The sequence below is a fragment of the Manis pentadactyla genome, chromosome 15 (assembly GCF_030020395.1).
Source record: "Manis pentadactyla isolate mManPen7 chromosome 15, mManPen7.hap1, whole genome shotgun sequence".
Classification (NCBI taxonomy): domain Eukaryota; kingdom Metazoa; phylum Chordata; class Mammalia; order Pholidota; family Manidae; genus Manis; species Manis pentadactyla.
Genome location: NC_080033.1, coordinates 23,552,459 through 23,578,162, shown reverse-complemented (window position 1 = coordinate 23,578,162; position 25,704 = coordinate 23,552,459). Strand labels below are relative to the sequence as shown.

At 43.0% G+C, this 25,704-nt stretch overlaps 1 protein-coding gene across 4 annotated transcripts in view; it reads right to left on the bottom strand.

Moving 5' to 3' along the window:
- Positions 1-25,704, bottom strand: part of ANKRD27 (ankyrin repeat domain 27) — a 65,664-nt gene that overhangs the window by 26,049 nt on the left and 13,911 nt on the right. For 3 of the 4 annotated variants that reach the window (XM_036929830.2, XM_036929832.2, XM_036929831.2), the window contains exons 3-12: positions 17,660-17,770; positions 15,699-15,855; positions 14,825-14,979; positions 14,324-14,383; positions 14,183-14,236; positions 14,021-14,086; positions 13,854-13,930; positions 13,066-13,187; positions 11,989-12,067; positions 11,361-11,493 (exon numbers count right to left, since the gene is read on the bottom strand). In XM_036929830.2, coding sequence (XP_036785725.2) covers positions 11,361-11,493; positions 11,989-12,067; positions 13,066-13,187; positions 13,854-13,930; positions 14,021-14,086; positions 14,183-14,236; positions 14,324-14,383; positions 14,825-14,979; positions 15,699-15,855; positions 17,660-17,770 — 1,014 coding nt within the window. The remainder of the gene's footprint in view (positions 1-11,360; positions 11,494-11,988; positions 12,068-13,065; positions 13,188-13,853; positions 13,931-14,020; positions 14,087-14,182; positions 14,237-14,323; positions 14,384-14,824; positions 14,980-15,698; positions 15,856-17,659; positions 17,771-25,704) is intronic. The other variant, XM_036929834.2, reaches the window with a different exon arrangement.

Below are 25,704 nucleotides of genomic sequence, written 5' to 3'. Positions count from 1 at the left end.
GGTACAGCTTCCTTCAGGGCTCACCCCACTGGGGTTTTTTTTTTTTTGTCCAAAAAGGTTAAACTGAAATCATCCCAGTGATATTCATTTTTAAAATGCTAAAGTCTTAATTTATGAGACTTTAAGTCTTTATGCTTAAACAATATTTATGGTTACCTCTAGTATGATTATATGTTGGAGAGAATATTTCTGTGAAATTACATTATATAAAGTCAACAGTAAAACAAAATTGAATTTACTAATATTTGGTCCTTAATGCTTTTCAGAAACCTCACTGCTGTGTGGAAATACATGGGTTCTTTCCCCAGGGAATGACACCAACAGATAGCAGTGGCCTCCCATGTCCCTAGATGGAACTGCACAGCTGCGAGACCAGCGAGCAGCTAAGGCAGAGGCAATGCCCCTGACAGCAGCCAGTGCTGGATGGACTCACAGAAGATAAGGAGGCCACAATACCTGCTCTGTCAACAAAGGTAAAGAGCACCACTCAGGCCTGACCAGCTTGGCAACCATCCATAAGAATGACACACACCTTGCCCCAAATCTGACAGGGCCAACCACCCCAATCCAGGAAGGCAGGACCAGGGTCAGGCACTCCAGACAAGAGGGGCAACGGGCCATGTCCCTACCTTGTCCACCCAAGCTAATGGCCATCCTGGGGCTGCCCATGCAGGATGCAGAGAACTAAGAAACAGAGCCACCCAGATGCAGGGGTACTGGAAAAGCAAGTAAGGGCATCAGGATCACTTCATGCTTCAAAAAGGCACTTTGGAACATCCTATTTGAGCTTCACACCCACATAGCTAGAGGTGAAATATACAGCACTATCCCCAGTGTGGACAAGAAAGTGGACAGAGGCTAAGAAGGACAGAGAGATTTGCCCAAGGGCAAACAGAAGCTCTGAACCCAAATCAACACCAGCACAAGAGGCCACCCCTCAAACACTCCAATTCCACTTGGAATATTTCCCAAAGTAAAAGTAGGTGTGAGAAGCTGACTGATATATTTAGTCAGCCATCTCCAGACACTCTGGCCAAAGGCCTTCAAGTGTTGGCCTTCCTGACTACACACCATGGGAGGTAAGAAAGCAGGATGGCCATGGTACCATATGGGGGCAGCAAGGGGACCAGAGCACCTTCAAGGTGTGGGCACCTCCCTCCAGGTGACACGGGGTGCTCCCGGCCCCATCAGGCAGCATCAGGTGAGTCTTCATCAGGGCGGTGGAGCCAGAAGGGAGCAACCTATCAAACCACCAAGGGCAAGGGCCAGGGCACTGCTTCAGGCCCATGGGAGCAACACCTGTTCCCAGAGCCCCACAGAAGACACTCAAACTAAAATCTTACTTCCCCAACTACAGAAATGAGTGGGAATCCTGGTTTTACATGCACATGTACATTCTAGAATGTTAGTGATTTCCCCCTAAATTAGAACAACTTTTCTCTAGAGTCACTGACAGCCACATCTGAGATGAGACAAAACAGCCTCCAATTTCACCTGCATATGCCTGGGAGGTCAAATCAGACCCCAGACCAGAGCACAACTTAATTCTTTAGTGAGCACCAGGATACTGTCAGGCTACATGCCAGCAAGTGCAGCATAATCTCATATTTGGGTTAAAAATACAATTGAGAGGGGGGCGGAAGATGGCGGCGTGAGTAGAGCAGTGGAAATCTCCTCCCAAAACAACATATATCTATGAAAATATAACAAAGACAACCCTTCCTAGAATAAAGACCAGAGGACACAGGACAATATCCAGACCACATCCGCACCTGAGAGAACCCAGCGCCTCGCGAAGGGGGTAAGATACAAGCCCCGGCCCCGCGGGAGCCGAGCGCCCCTGCCCCCAGCTCCCGGCGGGAGAAGAGCAGGCAGAGCGGGAGGGAGACGGAGCCCAGGGCTGCCGAACACCCAGCCCCAGCCATCCGGGCCAGAGTGCAGGGCCCTCGATACTAGGAAAACAGGGCAGCAAGAACAGTGAGCAGGCACTGGAGGCTGGGAGACAGAGGGCATTAAGAAAAGCGCGCGACCATTTTTTTTTTTTTGCTTTTTTGCTGTTTTGTTTTGGCGAGCGCTTTTTGGAAGTCTTAAAGGGATAGGGACCCCAATACTAGGGAAACAGGGCAGCAAGAACAGTGAGCAGGCACTGGAGGCTGGGCAACAGAGGACATAAGAAAAGCGCGCGACCATTTTTTTTTTTTTGCTTTTTTGCTGTTTTGTTTTGGCGAGCGCTTTTTGGAAGTCTTAAAGGGATAGGGACCCCAATACTAGGGAAACAGGGCAGCAAGAACAGTGAGCAGGCACTGGAGGCTGGGCGACAGAGGACATAAGAAAAGCGCGCGACCATTTTTTTTTTTGCTTTTTTGCTGTTTTGTTTTGGCGAGCGCTTTTTGGAAGTCTTAAAGGGATAGGGACCCCAATACTAGGGAAACAGGGCAGCAAGAACAGTGAGCAGGCACTGGAGGCTGGGTGACAGAGGACATAAGAAAAGCGCGCGACCATATTTTTTTTTGCTTTTTTGCTGTTTTGTTTTGGCAAGCGCTTTTTGGAAGTCTTAAAGGGATAGGGACCCCAATACTAGGGAAACAGGGCAGCAAGAACAGTGAGCGGGCACTGGAGGCTGGGCGACAGAGGACATAAGAAAAGCGCGCGACCATTTTTTTTTTTGCTTTTTTGCTGTTTTGTTTTGGCGAGCGCTTTTTGGAAGTCTTAAAGGGATAGGGACCCCAATACTAGGGAAACAGGGCAGAAAGACCGGTGAGCAGAGGCCTGAGGCTGGCACCGGAGAATAAAGAAAAACGAACGACCACCCCTTTTTTTTTTTTTTTATTAAAAACTTTTTTTTTTTTTAATTAAAAAATTTTTTTTAATTATTATTATTATTTTTTTTTTGTGGTCGTTGTTTTGTTTTGGCGGGTGCTTTTTGGAAGTCTTAAAGGGGCAGGGCGGGTCACTTAATCCAGAGGTAGGGAATCCCGGATCTCTGGGCACCCTAACCCCTTGGCTGCAGGGAGCAGGGAGGCCCCTTACGGAGATAAATAGCCTCCCAGCTGCTCCTGCTCCAACGCGACTCCACCATTTTGGAGTAGCTGCCCGAGCCAGGCCACGCCCACAGCAACAGCGGAGATTAACTCCATAGCAGCCGGGCAGGAAGCAGAAGCCCTGTCTGCGCGCAGCTGCGCAGCACAAGCCACTAGAGGCCGCTGTTCTCCCAGGAGAGGAGGGCCACAAACCAACAAGAAGGGAAGTCCTTCCAGCCGTCACTCGTCCCAGTTCTGCAGACTATTCCTATCACCATGAAAAGGCAAAGCTACAGGCAGACAAAGATCACAGAGACAACACCAGAGAAGGAGACAGACCTAACCAGTCTTCCTGACAAAGAATTCAAAATAAGAATCATAAACATGCTGACAGAGATGCAGAGAAACACGCAAGAAAAATGGGATGAAGTCCGGAAAGAGATCACAGATGCCAGAAAGGAGATCGCAGAAATGAAACAAACTCTGGAAGGGTTTATAAGCAGAATGGATAGAATTCAAGAGGCCATTGATGGAATTGAAATCAGAGAACAGGAACGCATAGAAGCTGACATAGAGAGAGACAAAAGGATCTCCAGGAATGAAACAATGTTAAGAGAACTGTGTGACCAATCCAAAAGGAACAATATCCGTATAATAGGGGTCCCAGAAGAAGAAGAGAGAGGAAAAGAGATGGAAAGTATCTTAGAAGAAATAATTGCTGAAAACTTCCCCACACTGGGGAAGGAAGTAATCGAACAGACCACGGAAATACACAGAACCCCCAACAGAAAGGATCCAAGAAGGACAACACCAAGACACATAATAATTAAAATGGCAAAGATCAAGGACAAGGAAAGAGTGTTAAAGGCAGCTAGAGAGAAAAAGGTCACCTATAAAGGGAAACCCATCAGGCTAACGTCAGATTTCTCAACAGAAACTTTACATGCCAGAAGAGAATGGCATGATATATTTAATACAATGAAACAGAAGGGCCTTGAACCAAGGATACTGTATCCAGCACGACTATCATTCAAATATGACGGTGGGATTAAACAATTCCCAGACAAACAAAAGCTGAGGGAATTTGCTTTCCACAAACCACCACTACAGAACATCTTACAGGGACTGCTCTAGATGGGAGCACTCCTAGAAAGAGCACAGCACAAAACACCCAACATATGAAGAATCGAGGAGGAGGAACAAGAAGGGAGAGAAGAAAAGAATCTCCAGACAGTGTATATAACAGCTCAATAAGCGAGCTAAGTTAGGCAGTAAGATACTAAAGAGGCTAACCTTGAACCTTTGGTAACCACAAATTTAAAGCCTGCAATGGCAATAAGTACATATCTTTCAATAGTCACCCTAAATGTTAATGGGTTGAATGCACCAATCAAAAGACACAGAGTAACAGAATGGATAAAAAAGCAAGACCCATCTATATGCTGCTTACAAGAAACTCACCTCAAACCCAAAGACATGTACAGACTAAAAGTCAAGGGATGGAAAAACATATTTCAAGCAAACAACAGTGAGAAGAAAGCAGGGGTTGCAGTACTAATATCAGACAAAATAGACTTCAAAACAAAGAAAGTAACAAGAGATAAAGAAGGACACTACATAATGATAAAGGGCTTAGTCAAACAAGAGGATATAACCATTCTAAATATATATGCACCCAACACGGGAGCACCAGCATATGTGAAACAAATACTAACAGAACTAAAGGGGGATATAGACTGCAATGCATTCATTCTAGGAGACTTCAACACACCACTCACCCCAAAGGATAGATCCACCGGGCAGAAAATAAGTAAGGACACGGAAGCACTGAACAACACAGTAGAGCAGATGGACCTAATAGACATCTATAGAACTCTACATCCAAAAGCAGCGGGATATACATTCTTCTCAAGTGCACATGGAACATTCTCCAGAATAGACCACATACTAGGCCACAAAAAGAGCCTCAGAAAATTCCAAAAGATTGAAATCCTACCAACCAACTTTTCAGACCACAAAGGCATAAAACTAGAAATAAACTGTACAAAGAAAGCAAAGAGGCTCACAAACACATGGAGGCTTAACAACACGCTCCTAAATAATCAATGGATCAATGACCAAATCAAAATGGAGATCCAGCAATATATGGAAACAAATGACAACAACAACACTAAGCCCCAACTTCTGTGGGACGCAGCAAAAGCAGTCTTAAGAGGAAAGTATATAGCAATCCAAGCATATTTAAAAAAGGAAGAGCAATCCCAAATGAATGGTCTAATGTCACAATTATCGAAATTGGAAAAAGAAGAACAGATGAGGCCTAAGGTCAGCAGAAGGAGGGACATAATAAAGATCAGAGAAGAAATAAATAAAATTGAGAAGAATAAAACAATAGCAAAAATCAATGAAACCAAGAGCTGGTTCTTTGAGAAAATAAACAAAATAGATAAGCCTCTAGCCAGACTTATTAAGAAGAAAAGAGAGTCAACACAAATCAACAGTATCAGAAACGAGAAAGGAAAAATCACGACGGACCCCACAGAAATGCAAAGAATTATTGGAGAATACTATGAAAACCTATATGCTAACAAGCTGGGAAACCTAGGAGAAATGGACAACTTCCTAGAAAAATATAACCTTCCAAGATTGACCCAGGAAGAAACAGAAAATCTAAACAGACCAATTACCAGCAACGAAATTGAAGCGGTAATCAAAAAACTACCAAAGAACAAAACTCCCGGGCCAGATGGATTTACCTCGGAATTTTATCAGACATACAGGGAAGACATAATACCCATTCTCCTTAGAGTTTTCCAAAAAATAGAGGAGGAGGGGATACTCCCAAACTCATTCTATGAAGCTAACATCACCCTAATACCAAAACCAGGCAAAGACCCCACCAAAAAAGAAAACTACAGACCAATATCCCTGATGAATGTAGATGCAAAAATACTCAACAAAATATTAGCAAACCGAATTCAAAAATACATCAAAAGGATCATACACCATGACCAAGTGGGATTCATCCCAGGGATGCAAGGATGGTACAACATTCGAAAGTCCATCAACATCATCCACCACATCAACAAAAAGAAAGACAAAAACCACATGATCATCTCCATAGATGCTGAAAAAGCATTTGACAAAGTTCAACATCCATTCATGTTAAAAACTCTCAGCAAAATGGGAATAGAGGGCAAGTACCTCAACATAATAAAGGCCATCTATGATAAACTGACAGCCAACATTATATTGAACAGCGAGAAGCTGAAAGCATTTCCTCTGAGATCAGGAACTAGACAGCGATGCCCACTCTCTCCACTGTTATTTAACATAGTACTGGAGGTCCTAGCCACGGCAATCAGACAAAATAAAGAAATACAAGGAATCCAGATTGGTAAAGAAGAAGTTAAACTGTCACTATTTGCAGATGACATGATACTGTACATAAAAAACCCTAAAGACTCCACCCCAAAACTACTAGAACTGATATCGGAATACAGCAAAGTTGCAGGATACAAAATCAACACACAGAAATCTGTGGCTTTCCTGTATACTAACAATGAACCAACAGAAAGAGAAATCAGGAAAACAACTCCATTCACAATTGCATCAAAAAAAATAAAATACCTAGGAATAAACCTAACCAAAGAAGTGAAAGACTTATACTCTGAAAACTACAAGTCACTCTTAAGAGAAATTAAAGGGGACACTAACAGATGGAAACTCATCCCATGCTCGTGGCTAGGAAGAATTAATATCGTCAAAATGGCCATCCTGCCCAAAGCAATATACAGATTTGATGCAATCCCTATGAAACTACCAGCAACATTCTTCAATGAACTGGAACAAATAATTCAAAAATTCATATGGAAACACAAAAGACCCCGAATAGCCAAAGCAATCCTGAGAAAGAAGAATAAAGTAGGGGGGATCTCACTCCCCAACTTCAAGCTCTACTATAAAGCCATAGTAATCAAGACAATTTGGTACTGGCACAAGAGCAGAGCCACAGACCAATGGAACAGACTAGAGAATCCAGACATTAACCCAGACATATATGGTCAATTAATATTTGATAAAGGAGCCATGGACATACAATGGCGAAATGACAGTCTCTTCAACAGGTGGTGCTGGCAAAACTGGACAGCTACATGTAGGAGAATGAAACTGGACCATTGTCTAACCCCATATACAAAAGTAAACTCAAAATGGATCAAAGACCTGAATGTAAGCCATGAAACCATTAAACTCTTGGAAGAAAACATAGGCGAAAACCTCTTAGACATAAACATGAGTGACCTCTTCTTGAACATATCTCCCCGGGCAAGGAAAACAACAGCAAAAATGAGTAAGTGGGACTATATTAAGCTGAAAAGCTTCTGTACAGCAAAAGACACCATCAATAGAACAAGAAGGATCCCTACACTATGGGAGAATATATTTGAAAATGACACATCCGATAAAGGCTTGACATCCAGAATATATAAGGAGCTCACACGCCTCAACAAACAAAAAACAAATAGCCCAATTAAAAAATGGGCAGAGGAACTGAACAGACAGTTCTCCAAAAAAGAAATACAGATGGCCAACAGACACATGAAAAGATGCTCCACATCACTAATTATCAGAGAAATGCAAATTAAAACTACAATGAGGTATCACCTCACACCAGTAAGGATGGCTGCCATCCAAAAGACAAACAACAACAAATGTTGGCGAGGCTGTGGAGAAAGGGGAACCCTCCTACACTGCTGGTGGGAATGTAAGTTAGTTCAACCATTGTGGAAAGCAGTATGGAGGTACATCAAAATGCTCAAAACAGACTTACCATTTGACCCAGGAATTCCACTCCTAGGAATTTACCCTAAGAACGCAGCAATCAAGTTTGAGAAAGACAGATGCACCCCTATGTTTATTGCAGCACTATTTACAATAGCCAAGAATTGGAAGCAACCTAAATGTCCATCAATAGATGAATGGATAAAGAAGATGTGGTACATATACACAATGGAATACTACTCAGCCATAAGAAAAGGGCAAATCCAATCATTTGCAGCAACATGGATGGAGCTGGAGGGTATTATGCTCAGTGAAACAAGCCAAGCGGAGAAAGAGAAATACCAAATGATTTCACTTATCTGTGGAATATAAGAACAAAGGAAAAACTGAAGGAACAAAACAGCAGCAGAATCACAGAACTCAAGAATGGACTAACAGGTACCAAAGGGAAAGGGACTGGGGAGGATGGGTGGGTAGGGAGGGATAAGGGGGGGAGAAGTAGGGGGGTATTAAGATTAACATGCAAGGGGGGGTAGGAGAAAAGGGAGGGCTGTACAACACAGAGAAGGCAAGTAGTGACTCTACAACATTTTGCTATGCTGATGGACAATGACTGTAAAGGGGTTTATAGGGGAGACCTGGTATAGGGGAGAGCCTAGTAAGCATAATATTCATCATGTAAGTGTAGATTAGTGATACCAAAAACAAAGAAAAAAAAAAAAAAAAAGGGCAGTTCCTGTGTGGTAACCTCCAACGAGTTCTACACAAGGGTATAAAGGGCATATAAAGGTGTAGGCAAAGGGTCTGTTTGTGTTTATACAGAGGATCAAAGCCTAATTGGGCTACCCCAAAAATGAACTAAGATACGATATGAAAAAGAACTTCCAACATCAGCACTCTCTGGAAGACTCATGCCAGAAGATGATCATCAAAAAACCCCAACAAAGATCCACGCACTGCTACAGCTGTAGATGCACTCATCCCACCCGTTCCTGGACTTGCCATGGGAATGAGGAAGGAGATATCTAAGCTGGCCTGTGCATACAGTAAAACAACAAATTTGACTGGATCTATACTGTTGGAACTCAACCAAGAATTTGGAGAAGTGCAAATTGTAGCGCTCCAAAGTCTTACAACTACAGACTATTTACTGTTAAAAGAACATATGGCATGTGAACAGTCCCCAGGAATGGGTTGTTTTAATTTGTCTGATTTCTCTCAGACTGTTCAAGTTCAGTTGGACAATATCCACCATGTCATAGATAAGTTTTCACAAATGCCTAGGGTGCCTAACTGGATTTCTTGGTTTCAGTGGAGATGGCTGGTAATTACAGATATGCCTTGGTTATGTAACTATACTCCTATTATGTTAATGTGTGTGCGCAATTTAAGTAGTAGCTTAAAACCTATACATGCTGAAGTTACTCTACAAGAAGATATGCCAAAGAAATAATCAATCTTCCCATGTTTTCTTCCGCCTGCTACTTCTACAGCTTTTCTTCTTCCTTCCTAATTACAACCCTTAAATAGAATTCGTGCCTCGTATCAAATTTACCGAGTATCATAATTCTTCCAAGTGGTAAAGATACCTCAAGACAAATGCTGGGCATAGAAGCTACAGGGCATAAATATGCAAAGAAATAAAAGCTAACCATTTCAAACAATAAGGCTTCTCTCTCACTTACCAACTTTACATTTCCCTGTATGGCCCCGGAAGATGACTGGTTAGCCAGAGACGGGTAAGATTCCTCAAGGGAGGAACAACCTAAGACAGGCACAGTCGCAGGGGGGCCATCAGGTGAGAAATTGGGGATCAACAGAGGTGAGGCTTAGAACCTCACCCCCCCTGTTCTGAGAGAAATCTTCTGCATACGTGGATGTTTTATTGCCCTGGTCTAGCTTGGATTAACACATAGTCTACAGGCACACACTTGATCATCTACATTTGCTCTCTTACAACACTAAACTATGTTTTCTACCTTTATCTTGTATCTACCTACCACTTCAGCATTTTATTAAAAATAATAATAATAAAGAGAGAAATGTAGTATCCACACATAAATCAAGTATAAAAACCAAATGAGTATTCATATTTGAACTGACTGTTTAGAGTTCATAATGCATGAGCAAAACTGAAAGTTTCTGTGATGACTGCCCTTGTACTGTTCACTATGTAACTTATTCATTATGTAAGAATTTGTTCTACATGTAAGAACTTGTTTGTTATGCCTCAGAAGATTGGAGACTGACGAAAATTAGGCTTGGGGTGGATTAATGATTGTGCATTGAGCATTGACTCCCCTATACAGAATTTTATTGTCGTTAACAATCATTTGATCAATAAATATGAGAGATGCCCTCAAAAAAAAAAAAAAAAAAAAAAAAAAAAAGGACAGACTTCCAATGGTAAAATAAATAAGTAACCGGGATGTAATGTATAGCATAAGGAATATAGTCAAGATAATGTAACAGCTTGGTAGGGTGATAGCTGGAACCTCGAATTATGTATATAAATGTTCTACCACTGTGTTGTACACTTGAAACTAATGTAATGTAATACTGTGCGTCAACTACCCTTCAATAAAAAAATAATTATTAAAAAAAAAAAAAATACAATTGAATACACATAGAAAAAAGACATATACCAAATGTTAATAAAAGTCATCCCCAGCTAGTAAGTTTATGAGTGATTTCTGTTATCTTCACTGTAACTTTACAAACTGCACGTATTGTTTATAAGTAAACACTAGTCTTTGAATCAGAAAAAATGAAACTATTCTTTTGGGGAAAAACAGTATACAAATGCTATATACAATATAATTTCAATTATGTGAAGAATACATGGATAGGAAAAAAGACTGGAAAATATATAAACACATTAACAATGAATGTACTCAGGGGAACTGCTTTTCCTTGAGTGCACCTGTCTGGACAGGCCTCTGTTCTTTTCCAGATGTTCTAACTTACCATTACCTTGGGAGCGTCTAACACCAGCAGAAAATTAAGATCAAGTGAATGTTCAATCCTCAGGACTCTTGGTTTATAATACAGAAATCTCTTCATTTTATTAATTTAAGCTTTGTGATTTCTGTGAGTGCCGTCACATTTTGCTGGTCGGTATGCAGTCAAATAGGCAAGCAGTACAATTTTGGTGTGAGATTCTCACAACTCACACAGAAATGTAATTGCCTTCCTAGGCAAAGCTCACCAACCCAAAAGAAAATAAAGCGGCCAGTGAGTCCTAAAATTGCATAAATTAAAAATCTAATTTCCTGCCTAGATATCCAAATTCACTGTTTCTAGCTTCCCCTTCTGCCCATGCGCTTTTGAGGGGACACGGATTAATGAAGCAGGATATTAATGGTGTGAGTCCCAATTATCAGCAACCAACTGGGTGCTTGGTGTTCAGCCTGCTGCACGCTTGCCGAGGCTCCCACCCTCAGCTCAGCCCCATTCCCCAGGGACCATTCAAGAATCCCACCACCACCCATCAACCTCAGAACCCTATCCACTGTGCCGTGACACCCACAGAGGGCCAGGGCAGAAGGAAGATCTTACGGGCGGCTTAACGGAGAGGCTTCCTTGACGAATATATTCGATTGCAGCCTCAACAGAGGTCAGGCAGTATCCCAATTCATCTTTGGCCGAGCTGCTAAACCTGAAGTTTTTGATATAACTCAAATTTGCCATCCTAGCAAAAGGAAGAAAAGAGCTCTTTTATTGCATATCCAATAAACAGTCTATAGAAACAATGCTATGGTCTGGGTGACTGAAGACTTAGCTTCAGGGAACTGAATGCTAACCTCTCCATCTCTATTTAGAGTGTGTACAATCAGGAAAATAAGTAAAACTTGTTACTTTCCTGGAATAGGCTAGTGTTTAGAGGGATGATTATTGTAAAGTGAACCGTGGGTTCCTGCAAAAAGAGGATAGGCTTTGAGGTCAACAGAAGTGGAGTCAGCTTCCTGCTCAGCCACTGACTAGCTGTGTGTTCCAGGATGAGAAACGTAAGCTCTCTTGGCCTCAGTTTCCTCATCTGTAAATGGAATGGAAGTCCCCCTGCAGAATGAAGGCAGCAGGCACAGCAACTGACTCCTAATAGGTACTCAATTTCCTGGAGTTATATCAAAACCACCACAGGACAGGGATGCCATTTTGAGAAAGTAATTTAACAAAAAAAATTTACCAATTAGGGATCTCCGTTTTCACAAGCAAATATAACAGGACCGATAGCAGATCATCAGCACACATGGTCTCCAAGTTAACTGCAGGGGGAAGCACGTGTTGAAAGCCATTATGAGACTCAAATGGGCAACAGGCGTACAGCTCCCACCACCACCCACAAAACCACAAGCTGAGATGACACATCAGAGAGAAACCCAACTGCACAAGTCCCTTGGCCACGTCCTGAACAGATGTTACATTCAAGGGAAGAACAAATGCCCAGCATTCTCAGAATATGTTAAAAAGGAGGAAATTCCAAGCAGAGCCCCCTCACCACCTTCTGGGGCAGTTAAGTGCCCAGGCTGGCCAGTGATAGTGGCTGCAAAGTGAAGGTGTGCCCAGAGCCACCACCAAAAGCCTCTTTCCTCCTGAGATCATTTCCATTTTATACACTGTGGAGTCGAATACTGACACCTAGCTTGACTTTAGTTTTTCACTTTGAAATTCTGGTACGTAATACATTTACATGGTTAAAAATTCAAACAGTGCAAAAGAGCCCTGTCCCTGCCATCCCAGCCACCCAGTCTTCCTTTCCAGAGGGTGCTGCTTCCACGTATCTTTCCAGAGACAGTCTACCAAGTTGCCATCATATACGTGGAGATGCAGCCGTGCCCTCTTACTGTAATGCTGCGGAAGTATACCATATATACCCCTGCCTATTCTGTTTAATATGCTTTGAAGATCATCCCCTATCTGTATACACAGATATGCCTCCTCATTTCTATTTTCTTAGTTATTTTGTTCAGTTTTACTTTTTTTAAATGGAAAAAATTTAAGCACATACAAAATTAGGGAGGACAGCCTAACAAACAGCTGAACCCCATGTACCCATCACTACCATTTTTGAGGCTGCTGTGTCTCTGCCTAATGATGCCTAGCCTAGCCCCCCATCTCCATTAGTAGGCACCCACTTATCAAGACAGAGTCCAGATGCTCGTCAGCCCATTTTTATGACCCTTTAAGATGGCACTGCTCCTAAGACTTGCGCATCTGGACATACTCATCTACCCAACTGCAGGCCCCTTCCCCAAGCACAAACCTCTCTGGCTAGGAGAATGTGTAATTAGCTGCACCACCTTTCGCAAACAAACCAACTTCTGCTGCGGTGAGGTGCACCTGTTCAGCTGAGCCAGTTCTCTCTTTGCACGAGGTATATTGAAGCTGTAAAATAATTTGGAAAGTGACAACTTAAGACCACAGTGTGAGGGCTCTTCTTCCCTGATCAAACAACACCTCACATTTACATTGCTTACAGCGACCACAGTAATGAAGAACAAAACCAGAAACTCAGAAGTAAGCTGACTCAAGTCAGTGGCAGAACTCAATGACTTTAAATGTCCTGTTCAGGCTGTTGGGTGGTATAGGTGCACCAGAAAATCAGAAAAAAAAAGTCAAAAATCCTTAGCCCCAGACTGAAATAGCCCAAAAGGAGAAAAAAAGTTTAAACATAAGCACTTTAAACATCTTTGTACCCTGATGAGACTTGAATTAATTCAAAAGGATGTGCCTTTGTGGCAGGCTTGCTGCAGACGGGCAGGTGAGGAGAGATGTCTGTGTACAGGACCCACCCAGGCAAGTGATGTGCCCACCTAGAGATTATGCAAAACCCCACCCAGCCAGCATGCTGACAGACAGGTGCAGAGAGTGCCAGCAACAGAACGACCATCTGCCAACTTCAGTCCTTTATCCTGGTCACAAATAACCGCACTGCCCTTCAGTACAAACCAAGGCAAATCAGTGCGCCCACCGCTGCTGGGGGCCCCACCTCCAGGAGAGATGCAGCCCCAGTCCCTGGGGATGCCCAGCTGCTGCCACACAAGCCCTTACCTGAACTCAGGTTTCACACCAATATCTCTCTGCTGGACATCTTGAAGGCTTCTTGTGATTTTGTTAAAGGCGGCATCCTAACAACAGATTTTAACAAAGCTTCAAATTTCTCAAAAGGTTTAGAATAAATAAGGCTCCCATCCTGGACAATGTAATTTAGAACCTACCTCACTTGCCTCCATGGTCCCCACATATTTAAAGATTAGATCATAAATATCATGCTGGACGTACATCTGTGAAATCAACAGGCCCCTGTTCAGGATGTGTGGGGGGCACAAGGGGAGCCCCCAGCACTGCCACCTCTCTCCCCCACTGCCTTGGCCTCTCACCTCTACCGCCTGCTTCATCAGGTTCATCTGGGCCTCCTGCTTGGCCAGCACTTTCTGCAGAACAAGAAAAGAACAGTTAAAGAGCCTGGACTGGTAAGTGGGCAAACTGCAATTCTCTCTTTTGCAAGTCCTCCTGCTTACCAAGTGAGAGTCCCTCAGGAGCTGCTGGAGGCATTTGGTGTAGAGAGCGTTCACCGAGTCCTGTGCAACACAGAGCAGAGAGATAGTCACTGTCCCATTCTGAAGCCATAATGCAAAGGCCAGAATATGTAACATGTCCTGGAGTGAGGAGAACATTTCACCAAATGTGCTTCCTGGGTGATAAACTTTAAAGTCCTAATGCAAGTTTAAATCAATTATGCAATTTTTTTTCAACATTTTTTTTTAGGTGTATATGCACTAAAATAGGAAAAAATTCCTCTTGGGGTTAAAGTAGATGGTAACAACATTCATTTTCATACTTCTCCGTGATTTTCAGGTTTTTTATAGTGGCAACTGCTACTTTATACTTAGAAAGAAACATTTAAACAAAACTTCCAACAGTGGAAGCAGCAATGTTTCAGAGAGAACTGAGAGGGATCCTGGTGCTCTGAGCTGGCCTGAGATAGGGCATGCCTGGCAAAGCAAGACACAGCTACTGACTATGTGATGGCGCAGGCTCTTGCGGTCACGTTCTCTGAAAGTTCTCTGGAAAGAGGCAATGCTCTTGTCAAATCTCTCTGAGTGTCTCCCCAAAAACTCTCTCACATCTTCGATGGTTTTCAAGGAAAAGGAATCTGAGGATGCTGAAGGCTCTTCTGAAAAAGAGAAAGAGGGTCAGGCTGGCTGAATCCTTCATGGTTTCCTAGTGGGGTGTCTGTCACATTCTTTACCCTGCTCCCCCAGGGTCTGGGGCCCCATCTTCCTGGGGAGGAGAAGGTAACCTTATTTCAAAAAATTGTCTAAGAGCAGCCCAGTTACAGGACAACCTGGAGAGAGCCTCATCCTTTTGAAGCCCTTTACTGGGACAAAACCTGGACTATTTGGGACCATGGACATGACCTGTGAAGATCTGATGAAGAAGCCCTGGATCCTGACAGTAAGAGCCCTCAGGGTGCACCTGGCACATGAACTGCTATCTCAGTCTCCTGGAGCAACTGAAAAATTATTTCTCATTAAAAATAATGAGATCGCCAAGAGGCATAAGAGCAGGTCTAAGTGGTATAATTCTGTAAGAGCTAGCCCTCAAGGTGAGGCCCAGAGACAAAGCCAGGGCGACGTTCCCACTGAGGTCTATGTGACCAGTGGCTCCTGGGATGTACACCGTCCAGCCTGCGCAGCCACATGCAGGAGCCCCAGTGCACATGCCTTAGCTCAAGATGGCTTTTTGATTAGGTTTATGGGGAACTACCATAAACAGTTATGCAGGTTTCTAGTGGGCTCTTAAATATGTTATGGGATGTTTGTAACAGCTGTGTCAGGAGGAAGCTCAACATATTTCCCTGGAACAGGAGAAAGGGGTCCTCTCCCAGAATACCTGAACTCTCTCTCTTTTCCAAAGGATGGGCTATACACAGTATGCTGAAACTTTCTTCCTTTTCATTGTAGAAAGTTTCTTCAAAGAGAATGGGCACTGAGGGAAGAGAGGCAAAACCAGCTCCTAATTTAATCCTGTTTCCTTGTATGAAGACATCCTGGAACAAGAAAGCCATCACTGCACCAGCAGCTAGTGGGGTCCATCAACCCTCCTCAGCCCTGCCCTGAATACAGCCCTTCACCAACCTGCCTGCCTTTGCTCCACTGTGGGTTTGCCAGGGGACCAACTTTCTTATTTTGCTTTTAGACATACTAAATGTTTCTTTTATTTTTGTCTACCCTATAGCTGCGAATACACAGTACCCTGATCCTTTTTAAATGTGGCAGCAGAAAAGCATTAAGCCATTCCTTAGAGCAGAAGAAAACCTGTGCCCTCCAGGAAAGGAAAAAGCAAGAAGGCTCTCCCATTTGAGTTAAGAGGTCAAAAAGGCCAGGGACTGCAAAGCGAAGGGGCCGGAGGATGCTCGAATTAGTCCTGCCTAGTCCACTGCCCTGGCCACAGCCAGTGTACACAGGGCAGACCAGCCATAAACCTGACCCTCTGTTCTCTCTGTAGATTTGGGGGCCCCAAAGAGCACAAATAAACTAACAAGGGACTGGCAGCTGGGGCAAGCCTATACCTGGTAGGAAAAAAGCTTCATGGCTTGTGAGCCGCGACACCGGTAACCCCATGTCCTGTGCCTCCTCCCCTGGCCAGAGCCCACAAGCCCTGGCCACCAGGTCTGAGGGCCGAGCTGCAGCACCAATGCCGTGGAGAACGGGAGTGTGGCCCCTCCTCTGACTGTAGGAGGCTGGGCATGCCAGCCGGTCCTGATGAGGGCTGAGCCTCCTACCCTCAGAACTTATCTGCTTCTGCTTAGAAAATAAGAAATGCATGCCCCAAAGTTCACATCAATAAGGATCAAGGTTGACATCACATGTCTCCTGACACAACACAGAGAAAGATAAAATACCCTTCCTAGGCATTCCCACCAAAACTGCCTCCCTGCAATCTTCTCATGAGGAAACACCAGAGAACCCCATGCTGGGGGAGAGACTAAATACAAAACAAAAATGTCATGAAAGACAAGGACAGACTGAGGAACAGTTCCAAACTGAAGGGAACTACAAATAGTAGCAACCAAATGCACTGCACGATCCCAGATCTAGAAAGAAAAAAAAAATTTGTTTTTGCTACAAAAGGATCTTATCAATATAAGTAGCACAATTTGTATAAGGACAGTCGATTGGAGAACAGCATTCTATGAATGTTGAATCTTCTGAGTGTGATCACCAGGCCGTAGTTATGTAGGAAACATACATTGTTTTAAAGTAAAGGGACATGGTGCCTGCAACTTTCTCTTTCTGAAAAAGGTTCAAGAAAAACAATGATAATATGTGTGTGCTTGTGTGTGTGTGTGTGTGTGTGCGCACACACACGCATGCACATGGACAGGAAGATTGAGAAGCAGACAGAAAAGAACTGTGGCCAACGTGCCAGCTGACCCGCCTGGGGGCAGGCTCTATCAAAGTTCTTCGCACTTCACTGAAACCTTTTGTAGATTTGAGATGATCTCAAAACAAAAAGTTTTTAAAAAATGTAAAAGTCATCGCTGATATCATATTTGTGAACAAGAAGCCAACGACCTTCAAGGGAACGGGGATAAAAGAGTTTACTGATAGGACCTCATTGAGGAGGTGTTCCAGGGACAGAAGCCCCACGGGTGGAGAGAGACATGCCCGGCCCCTCTGAGGCCCCACCACTGCCATCCCCTTTCTTCAAAGGCAGGGGACCCCCAACCCTATCCCACAGGGCTGCTGTGGATGTCAAAGCCATGTTAACAGAGACAAGAAAGGGTGAGAAGCAGGATTCCCTTCCCTGCCCCACTCCCAAACACTGAGTGACCCACTAGAAATGAATACCTTCCCATTTAAGGTCTGAAAATGTTCTTCCACTGGTATCAAAATATAGGACTCAAATTGACAAGCCGACTGCACACTGCTGGACAGGCTTCCTCTGCAGGGCACTAAGACCTGGGGAAAAAAAATTAGGGTGAATACTAAAGACATGTATCATTTACAGCTTCAGCTGAACAGGACATCTCCAGAGATGCTCAGGCGGAACTGTGCTGGGACCTGCTGGCAGAGAGAATGTCTAGGGTGACTTGCTAATGTGGCAGTGCTTGCTGCCAGCTGCATTACTTTGCTGTCCTCGTGATGGAAGCCACAGCTCGCCAGCGCCCCCAGCCCAGGCAGAGGGAGGTGGCACAAACCCACTTCATCCCACATCCACTGGGTTCCTCCCATGGCCAACTCCAGGTGCCCCACAGGCTGATGAATGCTTCCAGCTGAGGAGAGGACACCTGTAAAGCACAGAGAAGTGTAACTAAAACGTCACATATAATCCCCACCACCTGAGTGATAAATAAGCACTGCACACTGAAGACAGTTTCCTGCTGTCTTTTTTCTATGCTTTTTGTTAAGCCTGGCTATGATCACAGTTTATAATACAAGCCACAGAAAGTTTCCTTTTGTGGGCTGCCACCTCCACCAGAGAGGACGCAAGGTGCCAGACTCCTACTGGGGCAGGCTCAGCCTGAGTCGGAAACTGTGGTCCGACCGTCGCCACCATGCTGACCAGGCAGCAGCTTCTCAGCTCAACACAGACACAGAAAGGAGCATGACTCTCAACACTGCCCTGGGAACCCCGTGTGGATCTGTGCATGGCTCCGGGACTCAAGCTGAAGAGGAATCTCTCAGACTCCTGCACAGCTAAGTGAAAGGAAGATGACTGAGAAGAGGATTAAAGATGGCGGCGTGAGAGGTGAGACAGAGGCTTCCTCCTAAAACTGCATACAATTCAAAAATACAGTTGGTGCAACTAATCCTGAGAGAGCAACAGGAAAGAGGACAGTGCCAGACTGCACACACCTGGAGAAAAGAGCAGACCTCAGCGAATGGGGTAACATACCAAAGCTGTGGCTCCGCGGGACCCGAGCCCTTCCTCCACACCAGCTCACCAGCAGGAGGAAGAGAAATGGAGCAGGGAGGGAGTGGAGGCCTGGGACTGCTGAACACCTAACTCTGGAGATCTGTTCTGGGAGCACAAACCTACATTTCCTGGTGCCTTCATAATACTCTAGTGATTACGGGGTTGGAAAGCTAAGACAGGCAGAATTCCTGGAGAGACTGAGATTCCAGCCGCTTGTGGAAAGCAGGGATCCACATCCAGCTGCTCTGGGACAAAAACTTATACCTGTGTGCCTGGCCCACTGGCTCAGGCAGTGGAGACAGGCACAGCAGCCGGGAGGCAGGGAACAGCTCTTTCCTCCCCACAGGCACCAGTAACGCTCCCCTGCAACCCCCGACATTGCTTCAGGGGATGAGCAGCTCCAGAGAGTACAGCCTCTGGACACTAGAGGGCGCCATATACAAATATGAACCGCCAAAGGAACCTGATCCAGAGTAAAATTAATAAAACACCAGAGAAAAATTTAAATGACATGGACCTTATGACTCTTCCTGAAAGGGAGTTCAAAATAAAAATCATCAACATGCTAATGGAGGTACGGAAAGATATCCAAGAACTCAGGAATGAATTCCGGTTGGAGATCCAATTGTTGAAGAGCACGATGGAGGGTATTAAAAGCAGGTTGGATATGGTGGAAGAGACGATAAATGAAATAGAAACTAGAGAAGAGGAATACAAAGAAGCTGAGGCACAGAGAAAAAAGGATCTCTAAGAATGAAAGAATATTGAGAGAACTATGTGACCAATCCAAGCGGAACAATATTCACATTATAGGGGAACCAGAAGAAGAAGAAGAGAGAGAAAGGGATAGAAAGTGTCTTTGAGGAGGTAGTTGCTGAAAACTTCCCCAATCTGGGGAAGGAGATAGTCTCTCAGGCCATGGAGATCCACAGATCTCCCAACACAAGGGACCCAAGGAAGACAACACCAAGACATATAGTAATAAAACTGGCAAAGATCAAGGATAAGAACAGACTATTAAAAGCAGCTAGAGAGAGAAATAAGATCACACACAAAGGAAAGCCCATCAGGCTAAAATCAGACTTCTCAGCAGAAACATTACAGGCCTGAAGGGAGTGGCATGATGTATTTAAGGCAATCAAGCAGAAGGGCCTGGAACCAAGATTACTTTATCTGGAAAGATTATCATTTAAATTTGAAGGAGGGATTAAACAATTTCCAGATAAGCAAAAGCTGAGAGAATTTACCTCCCACAGATGATCTCTACAGTCTATTTTGGGGAGACTGCTATAGATGGAAGTGTTCCTAAGGTTTAATAGCTGTCACCAGAGGTAATAAAACTACAGTAAAGAAAGTAGAACAGCTAATTACTAAGCAAATGCAAAATTAACTAATCCCAAAATCAATCAAGGGATAGACAAAGAATACAGAATATGATACCTAATATATAAAGAATGGAGGAGCAAGAAAAAGGAGGAGAAAAAGAAAAGAACCTTTAGATTGTGTTTGTAACAGCACATTAAGTAAGTTAAGTTAGACTCTTAGATGGTAAGGAAGTTAACCTTGAACCTTTGGTAACTATGAATCTAAAGCCTACAATATCAATAACTACATACCTATCGATAATCACCCTAAATGTAAATGGACTGAATGCACCAATCAAAGGACATAGAGTCACTGAATGGATAAAAAAACAAGAACCCATCTATATGCTGCCTACAAGAGACTCACTTTAAACCCAAAGACATACATAGACTAAAAGTGAAGGGATGGAAAAAGATATTTCATGCAACTAACAAAGAGAAAAAAGCAGGAGTTACAGTACTTGTATCAGACAAAATAGACTTCAAAACAAAGAAAGTAACAAGAGACAAAGAAGGACATTACATAATGATAAAGGGGTCAATCCAACAAAAAGATATAACCATTATAAATATCTATGCTCTCAACACAGGAGCACCCACATATATGAAACAAATACTAACAGGATTAAAGGGGAAATAGAATGCAATGCATTCATTCTAGGAGACTTCAACACTCCACTCATTCTGAAGGACAGATCAACCAGACAGAAGATAAGTAAGGACACAGAGGCACTGAACAATGCAATAGAACAGATGGACCTAACAGACATCTACAGAACTCTACACCCAAAAGCAACAGAATACACATTCTTCTCAAGTGCATATTGAACATTTTCAAGAACAGATCATAAACTAGGCCACAAAAAGAGCCTCAGTAAATTCAAAAAGATTGAAACTGTACCAACCAGTTTCTCAGACCACAAAGGTATGAAACTAGAAATAAGTTACACAAAGAAAATGAAAAATCCCACAAACACATGGAGGCTTCACAACATGCTCCTAAATACCCAGTGGATCAATGACCAAATAAAAACAGAGATCGAACAATATATGGAGACAAATGAGAACAATAATTCAACACCACAAAATCTGTGGGATGCATCCAAGGCTATGCTAAGAGGAAAGTATACTGCAATACAGGCCTACCTCAAGAAAGAAGAACAATCCCATATAAGCAGTCTAAACTCACAATTAATGAAACTAGAAAAAGAACAACAAATGAGGCCCAGAGTCAGTAGAAGGAGGGACATAATAAAGATTAGAGCAGAAATAAATAAAATCGAGAAGAATAAAACAATAGAAAGAATCAACAAAAGCAAGAGCTGGTTCTTCAAGAAAATAAACAAAATAAATAAACCCCCAGTCAGACGTATCAATAAAAAAAGAGAGTTTACTCACATAAACAGAATCAGAAATGAGAGAAGAAAAATAACTATGGACTCCATGGAAATACAAAGAATTATTAGAGAATACTATGAAAAATTATATGCTAACAAACTGGATAACCTACAAGAAATGGACAACTTTCTAGAAAAATACAAACTTCCAAGGCTGTCCAAGGAAGTAACATAAAATCTGAACACACCAATTACCACCAATGAAATTGAACTCATAATCCAAAAACCTACCTAAGAACAAAACTCCTGGACCAGACGACTTCACCACTGAATTTTATCAAACATTTAGTGAAGAGCTAATACCCATTCTCCTTAAAGTTTTCCAAAAAATAGAAGAGGAGGGAACACTTCCAAACTCATTCTATGAGGCCAGCATCACTCTAATACCAAAACCAGGCAAAGACACCACAAAAAAAAGAAAATTACAGGGCAATATCCCTGATGAACATAGATGCAAAAATACTCGACAAAATATTAGCAAACCGAATTCAAAAATACATCAAAAAGATCATCCACCATGATCAAGTAGGATTTATCCCAGGGATGCAAGGATGCTACAACATTCGAAAATCCATCAACATCATCCACCACATCAACAAAAAGGACAAAAACCACATAATCATCTCCATAGATGCTGAAAAAGCATTTGACAAAATTCAACATCCATTCATGATAAAAACTCTCAGTAAAATGGGTATAGAGGGCAAGTACCTCAACATAATAAAGGGCATATATGACAAACCCACAGTCAACATCATACTTAACAGCAAGAAGCTGAAAGCTTTTCCTTTAAGATCTGGAACAAGACAAGGATGCCCACTCTCCCCACTTCTATTCAACACAGTACTGGAGGTCCTAGCCACAGCAATCAGACAACACAAAGAAATAAAAGGCATCCAGATTGGCAAGGAATAAGTTAAACTGTCCCTGTTTGCAGATGACATGATACTGTACATAAAAAACCCTAAAGAATCCACTCCAAAACTACTAGATCTAATATTTGAATTCAGCAAAGTTGCAGGATCCAAAATTAATACACCGAAATTTGTTGCATTCCTATACACTAACAATGAACTAGCAGAGAGAGAAATCAGGAAAACAATTCCATTCACAATTGCATCAAAAACAATAAAATACCTAGGACTAAGCCGAACCAAGAAGTGAAAGACCTATACTCTGAAAACTACAAGACACTCATGAGAGAAATTAAAGATACCAATAAATGGAAACACACCCCATGCTCATGGATAGGAAGAATTAATATTGTCAAAATGGCCATCCTGCTTAAAACAATCTACAGACTCAATGCAATTCCTATCAAAATACCAACAGCATTCTTCAACGAGCTAGAGCAAATCATCCTAAAATTCATATGGAACCACAAAGACCTCGAATAGCCAAAGCAATCCTGAGAAGGAAGAATAAAGCAGGAGGAATTACACTCCCCAACTTCAAGCTCTACTACAAAGCCACAGTAATCAAGACAATTTGGTACTGGCACAAGAACAGAACCATAGACAAATGGAACAGACTAGAGAGCCCTGATAGAAACCCAACCATATATGGTCAATTAATACATGATAAAGGAGCCATGGACATACAATGGGGAAATGACAGCCTCTTCAACAACTGGTGTTGGCAAAACTGGACAGCTACATGCAAGAGAATGAAACTGGATTATTGTTTAGCCCCATACACAAAAGTAAACTCAAAATGGATCAAATACCTGAATGTAAGTCATGAAACCATAAAACTCTTAGAAGACAACATAGGCAAAAATCTCCTGAATATAAACATGAGCAGCTTCTTCCTGAACACATCTCCTTGAGCAAGGGAAACAAAAGCAAAAATGAACTCATGGGACTACATCAAACTAAAAAGTTTCTGTATGGCAAAGGACACCACCAAAAGAACAAAAAGGCATCCTTCAGTATGGGAGAATATATTTGTAAATGACGTATCCGACAAGGGGTTAACATCCAAAATATATAAAGAACTCACATGCCTCAACACCCAAAAAGCAAATAACTCGATTAAAAATTGGGCAGAGGATATGAAGAGACAATTCTCCAAAGAAGAAATTCAGATGGCCAACAGGCACATGAAAACATGCTCCACATCACTAGTCATCAGGGAAATGCAAATTAAGACCACAATGACATATCACCTCACACCAGTAATGATGGCCAGCATCAAAAAGATTAAGAACAACAAATGCTGGCGAGGATTTGGAGAAAGGGGAACCTTCCTACACTGCTGGTGAGAATGTAAGCTAGTTCAACCACTGGGGAAAGCAATATGGAGGTTCCTCAAAAAACTGAAAATAGAAATACCATTTGACTCGGGAATCCCACTCCTTGGAATTTGCCCAAAGAATACAACTTCTCAGACTCAAAAAGACATATGCACCCCTATGTTTACTGCAGCACTTTTTACAATAGCCAAGATATGGAAGCAACCTAAGTGTCCATCAGCAGATGAATAGGTAAAGAAGATGTGGTACATATACACAATGGAATACTATTCAGCCATAAGAAAGAAACAAATCCTACTATTTGTAACAACAAGGATGGAGCTGGAGGATATTATGCTCAGTGAAATAAGCAAGGCAGAGAGACAAATGCCAAATGATTTCCCTCATTTGTGGAGTATAACAATGAAGCAAAACTGAAGGAACAAAATAGCAGCAGACACAGGGACTCCAAAAATGAACTAGTGGTTACCAAAGGGAAGGGGTGTGGGAGGCTGGGTGGGGAGGGAGGGAGAAGGGGACTGAGGGGTATTATGTTTAGTACACATGGTGTGAGGGATCACGGGGAGAACAGTGTAGCACAAAGAAGGCACATAGTGGATCTGTGGCATCTTACTGCACTGATGGATGGTGACTGCAGTGGGGTATGGGTGGGGACTTGATAATATGAGTAAATGTAGTAACCACATTGTTTTTTCATGTGAAATCTTCATAAGAGTGTATATCAATCATACCTTAATAAAACATTTTTTAAAAAAAAAGGAAGATGACTGAGGTGGCCAAGTTCCTAGAGCCCAGCCTCCCAGGCAGGCCAGTGCAAGGCAAAAGGCATCATACAGACAAGGCAGCTGAGGCTCACGGGAGGTAAGCAACTCAGTCAAAATCACACAGCCAGAGTGGCAGTCATGATTCTAACTCCTGCCACCTTCCTCACCGCTGCCCCATCCTGCCACTTCCTGGAGCCAGCACTGGAACCACAGCCCCAGCACCTGCCAGAGTTTCACTGGCAAAGACACCATGAACTGGAGCCTTCCAGAGTAGTGGTCATCAGGAGCATCTTCGGGCAGGTTGGGAAGACGAGCACACCCCTTCCCCACAGAGGGACATGCTGATCTCCCACAGCAGGAAAGGGAGGCACTTGCTGAGTCAACAACACAATCCTGTCTGTGAGGGGGCCTTGCCCCTCCTCACAAAATCAAGACTGAATCAGACCAACATCTGGGTTATGACTACCAATTTTCACTGCATTGAGCTGAGAGGCTGGTGCCCAGTCAGCAGGATGGCCACAGTCAGACCACAGTTCCCGTCTCACTGAGCCTGCGCCAGAGGGATCCTGGCACCGTGTCATCTCTAGTGGAGGTGGCAGCCCACAATAGGAAACTTTCTGCGGCTTGTATTACAAACTATGATCACAGTGACAAAAAGCAAAGAAAAAAAGACGGACAGGAGACGGTCTTCAGTGTGCAGTGTTTACCATTCAGAGAACAGAAGACAGAGGAATGTGTTAAACGCCACCACAGGACTGTGACTGGCAAAAGTCAGAACGGAGGGCGACCTGAAGAGATGAATCGCAAGGAAAGAGAGAAAGCAAGAAAATGGGAAGATAAAGTTAAAGAGAACTTAAGGCTGTGGTGATGGTTTCACAAGTCTATACACATGTTGAAACCAATCGAATTTTGCACATTGGGTGTGTGCAGTGTGGTACACGTCAGCGTAACTCCGTAAAGTTAGAAGAAAAAGAGGGAATTGGAAAACCTATCAATCCAATAGAGTGTGGTGTCTCCTCCAGATCCTCATGTGAGCCAACCAACTGTAAACAAACAAACAACTGTGAGGCAATTTGGGAAATTTGAATAGTGACTAGATATTTGAGCACAGTGAAGAATCACTGAGGAATTTTTTAGCTGTGATAATGGCATTGTGGTTGTTTTTTAGAAGAGTCCTTATCATTTAAAGATAAATTT